The sequence below is a fragment of the Sceloporus occidentalis genome, unplaced genomic scaffold (genome assembly GCF_023333645.1).
Source record: "Sceloporus occidentalis isolate IW3139 unplaced genomic scaffold, rSceOcc1.0.p SCAF_137, whole genome shotgun sequence".
In the NCBI taxonomy this organism is placed as follows: Eukaryota; Metazoa; Chordata; class Lepidosauria; order Squamata; family Phrynosomatidae; genus Sceloporus; species Sceloporus occidentalis.
In genome coordinates this window covers 470,204-487,238 of record NW_028317117.1, presented here as the reverse complement: position 1 = coordinate 487,238, position 17,035 = coordinate 470,204, and the positions used below count along the sequence as shown (strand labels likewise).

At 48.2% G+C, this 17,035-nt stretch overlaps 1 protein-coding gene across 3 annotated transcripts; it reads left to right on the top strand.

Annotated features, from left to right (window-relative positions):
* The first annotated feature begins 2,134 nt into the window (after positions 1-2,134).
* On the top strand, positions 2,135-16,494 carry LOC149281182 (ras-related protein Rab-6A-like). Of its 3 annotated transcripts, none has more exons than XM_089499519.1 (8): positions 2,135-2,213; positions 9,503-9,561; positions 11,254-11,307; positions 12,042-12,147; positions 13,875-13,986; positions 14,470-14,563; positions 15,649-15,715; positions 16,430-16,494. In XM_089499519.1, the coding sequence occupies exons 1-8, from the start codon at positions 2,144-2,146 to the stop codon at positions 16,492-16,494; spliced, it is 627 nt and encodes a 208-aa protein (XP_089355645.1). In that variant the 5' UTR covers positions 2,135-2,143. The 3 variants fall into 3 exon arrangements, with proteins under 3 accessions (XP_089355645.1, XP_089355643.1, XP_089355644.1); XM_089499517.1 differs by lacking the exon at positions 12,042-12,147 and adding an exon at positions 11,833-11,938 and having other exon boundaries at positions 2,144-2,213; XM_089499518.1 differs by lacking the exons at positions 12,042-12,147; positions 13,875-13,986; positions 14,470-14,563 and having other exon boundaries at positions 2,144-2,213.
* Positions 16,495-17,035: the final 541 nt, after the last annotated feature.

Genomic DNA, 17,035 nt, shown 5'->3' with positions numbered 1-17,035 from the left:
TAACCAGCATTACCTACAGAAAAAAATTACGTAGGCTTAAGAAAAAAAAGGAAACTTTAGTAATAAAAGACTTATTCATCATAGTAATGTATAATAGCTCAATGATAGCGTTACTATAGCAACATGTCATTACTCTGCAGTGTTGATTTTAATGCATATATATAATTTGCTATGACATCATGCTACATTTTAATTATGCTGTGATGTCATGCACACTATATAACATTAATGTATAATTGTAATGAAGCGTGATTATACGCGGGAATTTTCTAAGTGACTGACCTTAAGACTCTTGGACTATTAACCCTTTAATAGCCTATCGTGAAGATTCTATGTAGTGACTCGCCTAACCAAATGGTTCCAATACCAGCACTCATTAAAAATACACTTAATTGAGTCACCTGTATTCAAGCAGGGAAATCAACCAAAACATACTGGGGGCAAAAGCACCAGCTGGGAGGCCTATATATGAACACAGAAGGGAGAATAGGAAGAAGTCTTCAGACTGTGTGACCCGGAGAATCTGCCCCTTCACCCTGAGTTTGGGGCAAAAACCTGAGAGTTCCCAGAACTTCCTACAACGTAGCAGGGTCGGTTGGATCTCTAGAGCGCCCCCGGGTCGGTTGGATCTCTAGGGCGCCCTCGGGTCGGTAGGATCTCTAGAGCGCACCCGGATCGGTAGGATCTCTAGAGCGCACCCGGGTCGGCAGGATCTCTAGAGCGCACCCGGGTCGGCAGGATCTCTAGAGCGCGCCCGGGTCGGCAGGATCTCTAGAGCGCCCCCGGGTCGCTAGGATCTCTAGAGCGCCCCCGAGTCGGTGGGATCTCTAGAGCGCACCCGGATCGGTAGGATCTCTAGAGCGCCCCCGAGTCGGTGGGATCTCTAGAGCGCCCCCGGATCGGTAGGATCTCTAGAGCGCGCCCGGGTCGGCAGGATCTCTAGAGCGCGCCCGGGTCGGCAGGATCTCTAGAGCGCCCCCGGGTCGCTAGGATCTCTAGAGCGCCCCCGAGTCGGTGGGATCTCTAGAGCGCCCCCGGATCGGTGGGATCTCTAGAGCGCCCCCGAGTCGGTGGGATCTCTAGAGCGCCCCTGGGTCGGTAGGATCTCTAGAGCACACCCGCCTCTTGCTTTGCATGTGGTAAATACTGCTTTTGTCATCTTCCAGAACCTCTTCCTTTGGCACGGATGTTGGCTGTTTAAGAGGGGCAAGTGTGGATGTGCAAAGACACTAAAGCTGGCCTATGTAAGTCGGGCTACCCTCGGTGATGTAAATTGCCACTTTACAATAAGGAAGCTGCCAAATCATGGGGTTTGATGCAGAAATTAATGTGCGGAGAGAAGATTTAAACAAGTTATTCAGCCAAGCGTTAGTGTAGACATGGAACTGAACCGCGTAAGCCGCCGCGTAGGGAAGGGGGGTAATTTGGTTAAGATTGACAATACCTGGCTAACCGGAGTGTAGTAGATTGCAAGGTTTCCAGACCGTCGAGGTGTCTCCTTCCAAAAAAGAGATCTCATCCGTCTCTAAAACTTGCAATCTATTACGCTCTGGTGAGCCAACAATGGCAACCTTTTTTGTGCCAAATTTGCTCAAGAGTTAGTGTATTAACAAAATTCCATATTGTGGGAGATCACATTTTGATTTTAATTAAACAACTTTATGGGACTAATGGGCTGGCCATGTGAGGTAAACTGATTTTTTGTTCACATCACGTCATTTGTGTGACGTGCGTGACGTAATCTTCAAGCAGCTTTCACATTCCCCTGGATCAGCCACACTCTTAATGGACTCCAGGGCTTGCTATATTGTCTCCACCCACTTTCCATGGATTGGCTGGAATTCGAGAACGTTGATTGGCTGCCTCCTTCAGTTGGCATGGAGACAAAGTTTGTCAGTTAAGGGCTCGGTCTGTGTGCGGCGAAATATGCAGCGAGGGGCGGGGTTTCCGCATCAGGTGCGTGTGAGAGGTCACGGGAAGCAGCTTCTTTCCAGTAGCGCGATCCCGGCGGCCGCTCCCCGGTTCCCAGGCTGACCCTCCCCCGCAACAACCCCCAAGAGCACGGCCCGTCGGACAGGCCCAAGAGACGTGAAGTCAGCCTCGCTTAGCCTCCTCCGGATTCCAGCCCACGGTGCCCGGCGCCATGTCCGCGGGAGGAGACTTCGGGAACCCTCTGAGGAAATTCAAGCTGGTCTTCCTGGGAGAACAGAGCGGTGAGAGCGGCACAGAGACGGGCGGGTAAAATTAGAGCAACATGAGACAGGCTGCCAGAGAGAGAGAGAGAGAGATAGATAGAGACACGGTGACAGACAGACAGACAGACAGACAGACAGACGACACGCAGGCAAAAAGGGAGACACATGAGTGAGGCTGCCTGAGAGAGACTGTCGCAGAGACAGACAGACAGACAGACAGACTGGGAGCGACTTGAGAGGGCTGACTGGAGGGTAGAGACAGCCAGATACAAAGGGTTAGGGAGATGTGGACTTTCGGAATAGATGCTGGCGGAATGAGAGCTTCGTGAGAAGACGAAGAGACAGACACCGAGACACGGACAGAACGGGAGCGACGTGAGGAGACAGAGATACAAACGCTGCACAGACAGACTGACAGGGGGAGACAGGCTGGCACAGGCAGGCGCAAAGAGACAGACAGACAGACACCGAGACCTGCAGAGACAGTCATGTAAAGGAACGCAAGCCGAGACAAACACTCAGAGCTGGCAGAGCGAGAGACAGCTGATGGGAAAGGATGCAGAGAGACACAGGGAAGCAGACGAGAGCGCCGGGGAGTGCGCAGGCGACAGCGCCGTCACACAGACTCGCATATCTAGAGAGGCTGCTAAACCTGTCTCTGTCGTACATCCAGGGCCCGGTGACAGATTGCCCCCACAGGCACGTGCAGCCGTGTCATTACGCTGGTGTCTATAGAGACGCTTTACCTGTTCCAGCACCCCCATCTGAATGGTTTAATCCATCTACCTATCCATCTCTTTGATTTAATGTTCCTTTCCACCCATCGGTTACATCCCTCGACTAAAGCAATGCAATACGTAACGCCATTATATACATTTACCTTACTGAGAGGTGGTGGATAATTGGAACAGCATACCGGTAGAAGTGGTAGAGGGTAATACAGTGAGGGTATTAAACATGCATGGGATAGACGAATCTAAGACGAAACCAACGACTGATTAGGGTTTGAGTCTTTAGACGGGAGAAACGGGGGCCGCCGGGGGCTGATCTATGGGCAGATTCTGTGTATATATTTACACCTTTATAAAAGCAGGTGCTGTTATGCGATATTGAACTGACTGGTGATGATGTGTTTAGCCTATATTTGTTTATCGCGATTGTTCAGTAACGAGCGCTCTCTTGTTGCGATGTGATTGTGACATGTATGTATGTATGGATTCAGAATACATACGTGACATTCCCCACACGCAGCGGATCTCCCCAGGCAGACGCGTTGAGATGTTCTGACCCCCCCCACCGGGCGTTTAATCATCTGTTGAATGCATTATTTAAAGCTCTGTGATGCACGGACGCAGCTCTCTAGCGGGATGCGCTGTTAACGAGGATCTCCCGGCGTGGATCTGGCGGGTTAGTTACCGCGTCGCTGAGGTTTCCTCACTGTGATTTTTCCTGCCAGGCAGCGGATTTACATCTCGAGAGACGCGTCCCGGGATCTCCTGTACCGCCGTGTTTGGGCCCCCAAGCTGGCCCACTTCCTGGGAACTGATGGAGCGGCTCCTTGGCCAGAATTCCCCCCCCCCCATCATACACAGAGCGGGACGGAGGATGGGGGGGGGCTTAGAATACCGTAAACGCGTCGCTTAACCCATCACTTTCTTTGCCTGCCGTTCCCTTCAACAGATGGGGTCCCCGGGGGTCTCAACAGAAGCCTCTGGGAGAAGATCTCTCCTGGCACTGAATGCGTTCAATTATCAAAAAGAAACACTTACACCTAGAGATCTGACAGGAGCTGAGGACTGTGCCCAAGAGCTTGCGATCTAGTAAGAGTGATTGGCTTTTGAGGGCTCGGCACGTGAGCTTACACTCTAATATGTTTCTTCCTTATTACTATTTTTATTATAAAGGTCCCGTAGGCGGTATTACATGCTTTCAGTGAGAATGCCTGTTCCTGTGTAGGAGGACACGGGGTTAAAATCTATAAAAATACGAGTATTAAGTAGTCGCAGGGAGTGGAGCCCGAGGTCCGACTCGGTCACGCCTCAGCGAGTGCGACCCCCAAACAAAAGGAGATGATCTGGTGACCACCGTGGCACTTTTTGTCCGCTTGCGTTCTCGTTTTGCGGCAGCAGTAAAGCGATGCTGTGCAGCTTATCGAAATCACCCGGATTCCTGAGAGTCGCCCCCGTTCCCGACTGCCCCCCCCCCCCCGCCCCAGCCTGATTTCAAGCACCTGTTGGCCACAGAACAGAAGAGCGAGTCTCGAGGAGTTAAGGACTGCCGGGATATTAGCCGGGGACGACTGATTTGGTTTGGATCTAGGAGCACTTTATTTATTTATTTGGTTTTTATTCTCATATATTAACGTTTTGGTCGTATCTCCCACCCTCCGTCGTACGCCCCCTTAACCCCTTCACCACAAAGCCTGTACATGTACGGGTTTCTTCAAAATACCTGCAATCGACGTGATCTCAGCATTTGCTCGCAAGCGAGGCTGGCCGTGGATCATGGGAGGAAAGCCCCCTCCCCCCAAAAAAACATTTAGGAAGCGATCAGCTTCTTCTAAACATCCCCCGACTCCTTATCATGCTGCAACAATAGAATGGCTGGGTCTCAACCACCCAGCCAGACACCAGGACTTGCCTTAATAAGTGAACGCGTTTAACGTAGCAGAGAGATGTTGTGGCTCTGTAGTAGGTGCCAGCTGGCCTCGCAGCGGGACTTGAAAGCCGTCTTTCATAGTTATGGATTATTCAGATTCCAGGTCGTCCGGCCGGAGATCGCGTTACATCGCCCTGAATGCAGCTGCTGTGCCGCTCTGAGGCCGTCCTTCGGTGACTGGCGGGTTATGTCCTCCGCCGGGGCAAATGTTCTGTCAAATTCTTATGTAGAGCATTTATCCTTATCTAACCTTTTTTATACACCCCAATTATCTCTATTTTGGGGAACCAGTCCTGCTGATTCACTCCTCTTTCAGTCATACATGGGATAGACGTACGGCTCCTCAATCTATGACGAAGTTTGAGTCTTTACGGCAGGAGGAACGGGCGACTAGACAGGGGGCCGGATGGGGGCCAATCTGCCGGCGGGTTCTGTTTCTATGGTAGAGGGGGAGCTGAAAAATATTCCACGTCTTCCCATCTCGTTCCCGCCGTGGGGCTGGGTTAGATGGTGCTTTCTGGCAGGAGAGGGTTAATTAGAGTGCCGTCTTATCTGTTTGTGGCAAACGGTTCCTCTCGTCGGGTATCCATCACTGCCGAGCAGTCGCTCGCTCTCATGGCGGTCCGTGGGTGAGGCCTGCTGGCTGGCCCGAGAGACCCCCGAGCCGCTGTCGCGAATCCCGATAAACTTTAAACAAAAAAGCGTTCGTAAAACGGGATTTATTGGCGGATCAATAAAATCTCATGAAGAGCTGCAGACCTGGAGCCGCCGTTGCTGTCGGTCATGTGATATTTTGGGTGGCTTTCCCGGCTCAAACACCACACTGAGCTGACGCTTTATGGCGATGCTAATGAAGTCCGTTCCTCCATAGACTTTCATTAGTCAGAGTCTGGCTGGGTGATTAAGACCGAGCCGTTCTATTGTTCCCCACAGGCAGTATGATAAGGAGTCGGGGCAGTGGCGGAACTACCGGGGTCGCAGGGGTCGCGGCTGGCCTGTCATGGAGGAGGTTTTTTTTTTTTTTTAATGCTTCTCGTTGTAATGGGACATTAATTTATTAAATGTTTAGGATTAAATGTTTTAGCATTAAAGGGACAGCCTAATGTGTAACGTATAGAGGTCTCGTTGTCGTGTGAAGCCCGTTCCCGTCATCCCGCGAACCGGAACCGCGTTCTATTTGGGTATTTATTGTGAGGGTTCTGTGCCGTTCCGCTGGGGGCCGCGTGGTTCCGGGGTCTGTCCGGCCGCACGGAATCTGCTCGCGTCCCGGTGGGCTTCGGCTCGATTGCTTGTTTAAGGTGTAAGCAAACAGGTTTAATGAATTGTGAAAAGGCCGGAGCGCGGCGTCCGAGACTCTTCCTAATGAATTATAGATGGGTGCGTTCGCCGGCGAAACGCAGCGGGGAGCGGGGTCCTGATGCTTGTAGTCGCGACCTTGAATAGTAATTGGGGGTCCCAATATTTAACCTGTTACTTTACTGCCAAAAAGTAGATGGGTCTGGAGCCCTGCTTTATAAAGGGGGTGCTGCTCCTCAAATTTAAAGGGAAAGGTATTTGCCAAAGGGGTCGCATCCATATATAATATTATAATAATAATAATAATAATAATATTATATATAAGTAATGTTGCCATAAATCAGTCCAAGAAGCAGTTGATTTGCTGAGACTGAAGCCCAGATCTCAGTACCGTTGGCTGATATTCTGCTACTTAGAGGGTGGTAGGTAAATGGCACAGCCCCCCAGCAGAAGTAGTAGAGGTTGATTACAAGACTCATATATTTCAAAGAGAAATGATAGAACAGAGAGTCAGAGGCTCGGATGAAAAATAAGGAAATTTTACTTTACTGACAGGGGGTAGATAGGTGGAACAGCCTCCCAGCAGAAGTGGCAGAGACTAAAGACGAGGCCAACGACTGATTAAGGTTTGAGTCTTTACAGCAGGAGAAACGGGCGACTAGACGGGGGCCGACCTGCCGGCAGGTTGTGTGTGTTTGTTACATGTAGGTATTGAGGTCCCGTGTAGTGTTCCTATGAGTGTTCGTGATCTGGCGTGTTATGCCGATGGCGCAGGGGATCTGGATTAGCGGCTCCCTGTTTGCGCATGCGCAGGTGCCCAGCGATTCCCCTTTAAATCCCCCCGCAGTCCATTTCTTACACTGATAAATCCTGAATAACAGAAACTTTCTCTAGGGCTTCCGGCGGCCTCGCTCGGCTTCGTTGAGCGTTTTGAGGCCTCAGGCGCCGGAGGCTTCCTCACCCGCAGGGCGATAGCGGCGCTTATTTATGTAGCTGCTCTCTGATCTCATTTATTCCGTCTCTGAAATCCTAGAAAGCCGCGGACTGTCTCTCCCGAGACATGAGACTCGCCGCCTTCCCCAACTCGACAGGAATAGCAGCCTCGTCGGCCCCCGGCCGCTTCCCTGTGCGAGCCGTGCAAATATTCCCTGTCCGTGTGTAATGCTTCGCGGCTGCGCATGGCCGACAGGGTGTACTCCATAATCGTTACCGTTCCAGATTTTGGAGTTGAGGGAAGTTTTACTTTACTGAGAGGAGAGGGGAACAGCCTCCCAGCAGAGGTGGTAGAGGGTAATACAGTGAGGGTATTAAACATGCATGGGATAGACATACGGCTCCTGAATCTAAGACGAGACTGATTAAGGTTTGAGTCTTTACAGCAGGAGAAACGGGCGACCCCCTCGCTCCACCGATGCCGGCACTATCCGCAAATGATAGAAATGCAGAAAATGATAATAAGAGCCTTATGTGGCTTTGTGAATGAGGAGAACAGGATGAGTTTCAGTCTGTAATGACCCACAGAAAGCTCTGATTCTACAGGAGGATGATGGGTATTGTAGTTAATGGACAGCTGGCAGTGTACCTTTCATAACAGGACTGCCTGAGAGGGTAAGGGGGGGGAGGGGTCGGTTTTGTTTTAGAAAGTCTGGACTCCCCGGTTTGCGTTTTCAGTTAAAGGGGCTGTTCCAATCAGGCTTAGTAATAATTGCGATGTCTGGTATGATCAGCAGATCTTTTATTCTTTCCACTGAAGGGTTAATCACAGAAGCTTCTCTCACGTGACTGTTTGGCAGCGCCTCCTTTTGTCTCCCTTGGCAATTAAAAGGTTAACACCAGCAAGTTTTCTTATTACATATGCAAATCGGCGCGGACGTTGCATCGTTACCAGAGTTTGAAGATGAATCGGCTCTCGTTTAGCTCCTCCCCCCCGGCTGCCTCTGCTGAAAGCAGGAAGCATTCGTAGGTACACTTCCTGCACGTGCTCAGTGGCGCTCCTCTGGCTTCTGGGCCCCGTGCTGTGCGGCTCGCGCGTTCCGCTTCCAGTAAAGGCGGCTGGGAGAAGAGCTCAGGAGCCTCGTTCTCATATCTGACCCAGAGACTCTTTAAATATTAACCCTTTCATGGCCCGCCACGCAGAGTCTATGTAGTGGCTCATCAAATGTGTCGCCCAAATGGCTTTAAAATCGGTCGTCGTGGAAACTTGACATTTAATCGCATAAAAAAACACCAGGTCTCTACCAGGACGTCTTAATGTGATCGGCCCTTTTCTATACGTTCACTGTACCCTATGGAGCCCTATAAAAAAATATATACATTACAAAAAAATGATACGCTTACTGATAAGTGCTGTCAGTGGAGTCTGCTGAGTTATAATATATATATATATATATATATATATATAATATATATATCTCCTTTGTACATGAGCAGGAATGACAGCCGGCAGTCACATTAGACGCGCAGACGACACGTGGCAGAGTAAATTTACATTTCAACCCATTGTCCGACGGCTTGTGTACCTTCCTCTGGCAAGAGTCCTTACTGCCAATCACGGGACAAAGAGACCGCCGAGTCCTGTTTACACAGACCTGTTTGATATCTGCCGTAATGGGGATGGTTAAGTCTGATTGCGTTAATCCGGCTAGCGAAAGAATGTCTCGGTCTGTTTCCTATGAACGCTAAACTGCTGCTCTGCACCTTAAACAGCAAACTATACTGCCCCCTGGTGGAGAGCAAAGCACCGGCAATCATCTTAGCATCGGCCAAACACTGGTTAACACATAGAAACCTAGAACCTGCCAGCAGATCGGCTCCATCCGGCCCCCGTCTAGTCTGCCCATTTCCCCCGCTGTAAAGACTCAAACCTTAATCAGTCGTCGGTCTCATCTTAGATTCAGGAGCCGTATCTCGCTACCACCTCTGCTGGGAGGCTGTACCGCCCTCTCAGTAAAGTAAAACTTCTTTACATTATAACATTACTCCTACTGGGAAAAGTATGTAATGAACTGGTCAAGACTTTACTAGAATTTTTTTTCTTCTTCTTCTAGGATCCGATGTTCTGCATAATATTTATTGAATTATAATGCGCCGTTATATTCTGCGGCTCTGTAATATGTATACTGTTTCTGTGTGTGTGTGTGTGTGTGTATATATATGTGTGTGTGTGTGTATATATATATATATAATGTGTGTGTGTAATATATATATATGTGTGTGTGTGTATACATACCTACCTACCTGGTTTAGGTGTCTTGTAGCGGGATGCCTGGATGCGGTTGTGCTGTATGTGAGCTCGTTAACCGGCAGCCTCCTAATTTTTTTTTTTTTTTTTTTTTCTTTTTTTATCCTTTTAGTCGGGAAGACCTCCTTAATTACCAGGTTCATGTACGACAGCTTTGACAACACCTACCAGGTAAGACTGTTAGCGGTGGGCCCATTTGCACCCATTATTTATAAAATATATATATATAGATATATATTATCGTTTCTCTTTCCTTCTGGAGACTTGTATAACAAAAAACTAAATACTGTCTGCGCTTCTCACCCTAATAAAGTTGGCAACAAATATATAAACATAATATAAATGAGAGGTTTTGGTTATATGAATTGGCCAAAGCATAATTAAGCTCACCCGCCACGTCAAGGCACACTCTCAATAGGGTGAGAACCTACGCTCACCTCCTACATAGTGGGCACACGAAGCAGTTTATACGGCTACCAAAACCTTATTAATGTGTTGGGGGAGGTGCAATTAAACCTCCTCCCATTTAACCCCTGGACAGCAAGCTGCAACCAGACTGATGAGGAGCCAACAACCTCAAATATGTGCAAACAGGGAAAAGAAAAAATGTCGGTGCGCTAAAGCTAGTCTCAGGCTCAAATAATACAAACGTGTAATACGAGGCCTACCACTTTTGTATTATTTGAGCCTGAGACTAGCTTATCGCACCGACATTTTTTCTTTTCCCTGGAGACTTGTATAATACAGCATTTTCCTAATATAGATATAAAACGGTTGGTTTAAAGAAATGGGCCACAAACATTTTGGTTTCGGTGCAGCTTCTAGTAGCCGTTTGAAAAGGTCATTTAAAAGCTTCATCTCTGTCAGTCGAGCTTTAACCTCAGGGTAGGGTTATGACGTGGTGTGTTTTAAAACTTGATGTATTTGTTGAATTTGAGACAATATATTATTTGCAACCATAGATTGTATTATTACATCCTATAAAACAGGCCCTAGATGACCAAGGAGGTAATAGTACGTCCCATGGCTTTTACACAGCAGGGACATTTCCCTGATGGCACCTAACAGCCTGGGGTCTCGTCTGTCAGAGGGAGCGAGCACCGGTTACGCCGGAACCAAACGTCTATGCAGAAATAGTGATAAACAGTGCATCTCCCTCTTCAAAACGATTACGCAATCTCTCCACTCCAGTGATGTCATCATTAAAAACCTATGAATGTGGGATATTCTACTCCTGGGAATGTGACTGGGCATAAATCAGGGGTATTGGTTAATAATATTCATACTAAAATAATTTTTTGAGGAAAAAAAAGTGGTATAAAGAGAGAGTCCTGGCTGTGCTTGAAAAATCACAATGTATTTATTTTTATGGGTGCCCTAAACATCAAAAAGGGGAATCGTGATTGAACAAGGATGTGCTAAAATGGCAAAAAAGCTCTGATCACTTAATGGCCGATGGGTTTACCCCCCCGGGGTTAAAATGTCTGCATTGATTTTGGGGACGGATACCCCTCTCTCTGGTCGTTGTTGCGCTGTCTAGATGTATATTGGAGCTTAAAGCAAACCGGAAATTCGATTCACGCGAATCTCTGATTTCTGAAGATTCCTTGAGATGCCGTTTTGGAAGAAAAAAAAAAATTTCTCGCTCGGTATCTAAGGGGTTAACCGTGACAAACGGAGCAATTCAAAACAAAATCACCCAAAAGCCTCTCTTATATAGTGTTTTTACATTCAAACATATAGTGGAGTACGAAGGGCGAAACATATAGGGGGGAAAAATGCACCAAATAATTGGATTTATGCTATTTGTTCCGAGAATCATAGTAACTGTTATTATTTTTTTATTTTTTTTATATATTTTAGGCCACAATTGGTATCGACTTCCTATCAAAAACGATGTATCTGGAAGATCGGACAGTAAGTGCTAGTTTGACGATCTTTGTAAGTGACGCACCGGAGAGGTGTCTGCGTGCCCCCCGCCAGGACTCGAGGGGTCCTCGCCACGGCTGCTTCCGCATAGACTTCGCTCGATCTATACCCCAATACCTAAAAGAGAGCTCTTGGGAATATTGATCCTGATCAAACTCGGAAACGCCATGCATTTTTCTCTGTGCATTTCTTCCCCTATAGAATTAGAAATAGAATATTCCTTACGAGGCAAGCCCCCCCCCCCCCCCCCCCCCGGCGACCACGTGCGCGCGCCGATCGGCATTAACTTTTGTCCATGCAGCGGTTTAAGTCCCGGAGGGTAGAGAGAGGGCATTAATCCGACAGGCCGGGTCTGAGCCGGCGGCATACACGGATCCCGCACGGGATTGATCAGCTCGTTATGGACTGCGGAAGGTGAAATAAAAAAATAATGCTGGGGGGGGGGGGAGAGTCGTTCGGTGCGGCCGCCGTCTGCTTTTGTTTCGGTCTCTTTCATTGTCTCCCGTCCTACAGATCAGACTGCAGCTCTGGGACACCGCTGGTCAGGAACGCTTCCGCAGCCTGATCCCCAGTTACATCCGCGATTCCGCAGCCGCCGTAGTCGTGTACGATATCACAAGTAGGTACCCCCGACACGTGCCAGCTTTCTGACGGTCTGTTCATTTTTTTTTTTCTCCCCTTTCCTCCCCTTCTGCTGTGCCGACGCTGCGCCCCCTTGTTAGATCCGGTTGCAATTATGGGACACGGCAGGTCAGGAGCGCTTCAGGAGTCTGATCCCTAGCTACATTCGCGACTCCACTGTGGCAGTTGTTGTTTTTGATATAACAAGTGAGTCTGGACAGGAACTACTTCTCATTTTCCTCTACTACGGTCTGGTAGCCGAAAAAACAACCACAGTGCGACCCCTTTTATAACGGAATCACCGGCGGGACTCGGCCTGCATGTAGGGATATTTAATGCCCGCGAAGCCCTTGAGATTTCCCTTCTTTGCCCTCGGACGGGAATCTGCATAGGTTATAATTCCTGTGACAGGGGAGCCGTAGTAACGCGGCAGCGCCAGGCGTAGGATTGTTTGCAGCGATGCATGCTTGTGTGTCCTATTAACAGACTAATGTCCCCAAATATTAAGTAGATATATATATATTTAGTATATATATGAGGCGTAAAATATGACTTATATCCCGATAAATAAATAACATATCGGCGCTTGTTTTTGGCGTTCAGAGCTCCTGTGGTTTCGGGACATGCCTGACATCCAATGCTGTGTCCGGGTCTCTGTACGCCCATGCAGTGTCGTAGGACGCACACGCCATCCCCTGCGTCATACATGCGGCCGGACCGCTTAATGCCATAAACCCTGCAGCGGTATCCCAAACGCCAACGGCACCCGTAGAATAATGATGAAGCCGTAGTGCGTCTTCCGGCTGTGTTATCACACGCCTGTCCCGTCATTCATGTTATGTCGCTGCCCCTTATGTCTTGGTTTGGGGTCCCGATTGTCACCATACGGAATAAGGGTGTGTGTTAGAAGCGTCCGTCGCTACCAGCCGCCCGCCTGTAGCCATGATCCGTTATAAGTGGGAAGCACTGTACAGTATATATGTGCGTGTATGAGTGTATGTGCATGCCGCACGCTTGTCTTGTGCCAGCTTTGTGTCATACGTGTTGCGTGTTGCTTGCATCCTTGTTCTGCATGCAGTGTATGTTACATGATGCACCCTGGAGCTGCGCAAGCGGAGGGTCGCCCTTTAACTAAAAACCCCTTTAAAATCCTGCAGGGTAGCAGCGAAGCTCCTGGGAAAAAAATGCAGACAGACCTTCTGAGTTGTTCTGAGTTTTAACCCTTCAATGACAAAAGCCTTACGGGGTTAATAAACACACACATTATAAATAGGTTTAGATTCTTTTGGGACACAACAAGGATCAGAAGGTGTGTTAAGAGCCTATCTGGCACCCAAAGAGTTATAATAAAGTTGCGTAGCTGTAAACCGTTGAATTACCCCGTCAAATGGAAACATAGAACCTGCCGGCAGATCGGCCCCATTCGGCCCCCGTCTAGTCGCCCGTTTCTCCTGCTGTAAAGACTCAGAGCTTAATCAGTCGTTGGTCTCGTCTTAGATTCAGGAGCCGTGTGTCTATCCCATGCATGTTTATTACCCTCTACCACTTCTGCTGGGGAGCTGTTCCACTTAACTACCACCCTCTCAGACAACCACCACACTCTGAGCTTTTGTATTTGTTCTTTTTAAACTTTTGTGGACTTCCAATTTTTCATCAAGACCTCCCAGTTCCTGTAAAAATGAATAACCTTGCACGCCGTGACTCGGTCCCAACGAAGCATATCTGTAAATTCCACAAACCAGATTTATACATTAAAAAAATGTTTCATAAAATGATAAAAGAGAGTCCGTTGTCGGAGAGCCAGAGCCCCGGCTCCAGCATACACCGCACCGAGTGTCTGGGGCCCCGACGCTCCGGGCATTGGGGGCGGAACAGCAGATTATTCCGGATTCTTTGGGAAGACGCACGTTGACTGTTTATTCTCTGCTATTCAGATGTAAACTCGTTCCAACAAACCACAAAATGGATCGATGATGTCAGAACGGAGAGAGGGAGCGACGTCATAATTATGCTAGTTGGAAATAAAACAGATCTTGCAGACAAAAGGTAAGACTTGCTGGCAATTTGGTTGTTTTCCTGAAATCTTGGTGATCTGGACAAAGGGGGCTTGCTGATTTTTATCATGGGAAATGGCTTCCTAAGCCTATGCCAACAGATGATTAACAGGATCAATAAACTATAACTAATCCCTTCCTTATAACCCGTTATATCCCTGTATATTCCTCATATTATATATTATATATTCTCCGGCCGTATAACTAATCCCGTCCTTATAACCCGTTATATCCTGTATATTCCTCATATTATATATTATATACTCTCCGGCCGTATAACTAATCCCGTCCTTATAACCCGTTATATCCTGTATATTCCTCGTATTATATATTATATACTCTCCCGCCGTATAACTAATCCCTTCTGACCTTCTGGGGTAACTAGAGAGAACATCGTGATGTTCCCAGGACGAATAAGTCCTCTAAACGTGAAAGGATCTGAGGCTAAGTGTTCGCCTTGGTGTTCTCTCCGTAGGCAAGTGTCTATCGAGGAAGGTGAAAGGAAGGCGAAGGAACTGAATGTAATGTTTATCGAGACCAGCGCGAAAGCCGGCTACAACGTAAAACAGGTAAAGTAATTAAAGCAGCAAAAAAGACCCAAATCCATCGAGTTCCAACTCACTGCCGATCCAGAAGAAGCGCAAAACTCTGCTAATTCAATAACTGCCCGGGAAACGAACGGTTAAACTGCAGGCTGGTTTTACTTGAAGTATTTATGCTAAAAGCCGTGAAGGTGATCGATCCTTTTAAGGGACCACTTAGGGCAAACTTTGCTTTGAGTCTCCATTTAGAGGACTTGGGGGGGCCAATGCCGGCGAGACACATTATGAAGTTAAACTCTCTCTCTCTTAATGAATGATATAATTATGACATTTCTGGTAGAAGAATTCCCAAATTTGTTTTCAGTTTATGATCTCTAAAGACCTCAAGGCTTTCCTTCCAGCCTCTGATACCCTCCTGAAACATACTGACGCTTCATTAACTCCGAGTTGTAATATTATTTCTCTAACACAGTCCCAGAATCTAAAAACCCGCGCTGCCCGTTATTTGATGGTATTTGGGCGTATTTGATCATGTGATCACATTACCTTTTTGACCTATACTTTATAATGTGGGCCTGGCTAACGGGTTGGCCTATATATAATGCGGGGCTGGCACATGGGTTGAACTATACATTATAATGCGGGGCTGGCTCACGGGGTTGACCTATACGTTATAATGCGGGGCTGGCTCACGGGGTTGACCTATACGTTATAATGCGGGGCTGGCTCACGGGGTTGACCTATACGTTATAATGCGGGGCTGGCTCACGGGGTTGACCTATACGTTATAATGCGGGGCTGGCTCACGGGGTTGACCTATACGTTATAATGCGGGGCTGGCTCACGGGTTGACCTATACGTTATAATGCGGGGCTGGCTCAGCCCTCCCTGCAAGGGAAATGTACCTGGATTTCAACGGTTCTTCATAACGTAAAGTTAATTCAGTGATTTGGAACCATGCAAATGTGCCCCTTAGTGAATAAGCTCCTTTTTTTGTTTTGCAGTTTACAGTAGAATTCCTGGGTCTTAATCTCTGGAGGACCTCTCTCTGTGATCCGCTCTAAGCTCTGCCAAGAAAATGTATTTTAATTGCCTGTTTTTGTCTCTTCCAGCTCTTCCGACGTGTGGCGGCCGCCTTGCCCGGGATGGAGAGCTCACAGGACAAGAGCAGAGAAGACAGTATCCTTTCTGGGGGGTTTCGTCATTCCCTGCGCATTCACATCAGCTTCTACCCCCCAATGATCAGCCGGCTTGGAGGGCTGTATAGCTCGTTGGAATAGCAGGGCATTCTGGGAGTTGTAGTAAAAGGTGCACGTTGGTTATTGCATCAGTTACACAAAGGGGTTTATTCAACTTATTCAAGCAAAGGCTGCGCATGCACATCTTCTGCACGGCGTGTAGCTGGGTGGTGGGGCAGGAGGGTTCTGCAGAATACCCAGGGCCGGCCCGACAATGGAGCCGAGTGGGGCAACCGCCCCAAGCCCCCCTTTTTATTTATTTTTTATTTATTTTTAAAGCCGAGAAGAGAGAGGGAGAGCGAGGCGCCCCTCTCCTCTGTGAGCCTTCGAGCTCAGTCTCGGTGCCGGCTTGTAATGTTGAGCGCCGGAAGATGACGTCATTTCCGGCGCTCAGCATTACAAGCCGGCACCGAGACCGAGCAGAGAGACTCGCCGCAGGACTGCTGAAAGGTAAGTACGGGGGTGGAGAGGAAGGGTAGATAATGGGGGGGGGGGAGCAGACGCACGCGCGATATTATTAGTGTATTCATCAATATGGATTAGGGCCAGAAGTCTGACTGTCAGGGCCTTTAAAACCCCCTGTTGGGGTATTGATCGTTGTGCTTTTCTTATGTTAAATTTTTATTTTTATCCCTTTTCCTTAACTCTTTCCCAGTGATTGACATTAAACTGGAAAAGCCTCAAGAAGCACCCGTCACTGAAGGCGGCTGTTCGTGTTAATAACCCCCACCCCCAAGCAGCCTTCGGGGCCACACTGTCCTCCCCGAACTCCTCCCTATTAACTCTTCATTAACAACCGTGTGGATATCGGCTTGAAACACCCCCCCCCCCCCCATATCATCGCCCATCTCGCAATCCTCCACCGCTGGCTGTCTCGTGAACAATTGCACCGGCTCGTCCATATGTACATTATCTATAGTGTCTTTGATATTTAGGCGGCACAGATAGGGTTAAATCAAAATGGCTACCCTCCCATCGTAGAGCTCCAGTTCAGGGGGGGGGGTTGTACTTTAGCTTCCAGGGGAGGGGGAACCAACTGCATCCTGCAATGATATGGGGTATCTCATTTCGTTTTACCGAGAACACTTTAATGAATGTGCTTGAGATTTTTTTTGGCCACGAAGGGTCAGTAGAGATTAATCTAGTGGGTTGGGGTAGAAACGGTTAACAACGAAGCATTAAGCTGCAGTCGTACTCGTTACTGTTTTATATCGCGGCGCGTCCGGCGGCTTTAAACCATTTTCTTTTTAATAACTTTTTT

Excerpts from the sequence above, each read along its gene's own strand:
- LOC149281182 (XM_089499519.1), top strand. The coding sequence starts at position 2,144 with ATGTCCGCGGGAGGAGACTTCGGGAACCCTCTGAGGAAATTCAAGCTG. Across the intron at positions 12,148-13,874 it reads TGTTGTTTTTGATATAACAA|ATGTAAACTCGTTCCAACAA; the intron begins GTGAGTCTGGAC and ends TCTGCTATTCAG. Across the intron at positions 13,987-14,469 it reads ACAGATCTTGCAGACAAAAG|GCAAGTGTCTATCGAGGAAG; the intron begins GTAAGACTTGCT and ends TTCTCTCCGTAG.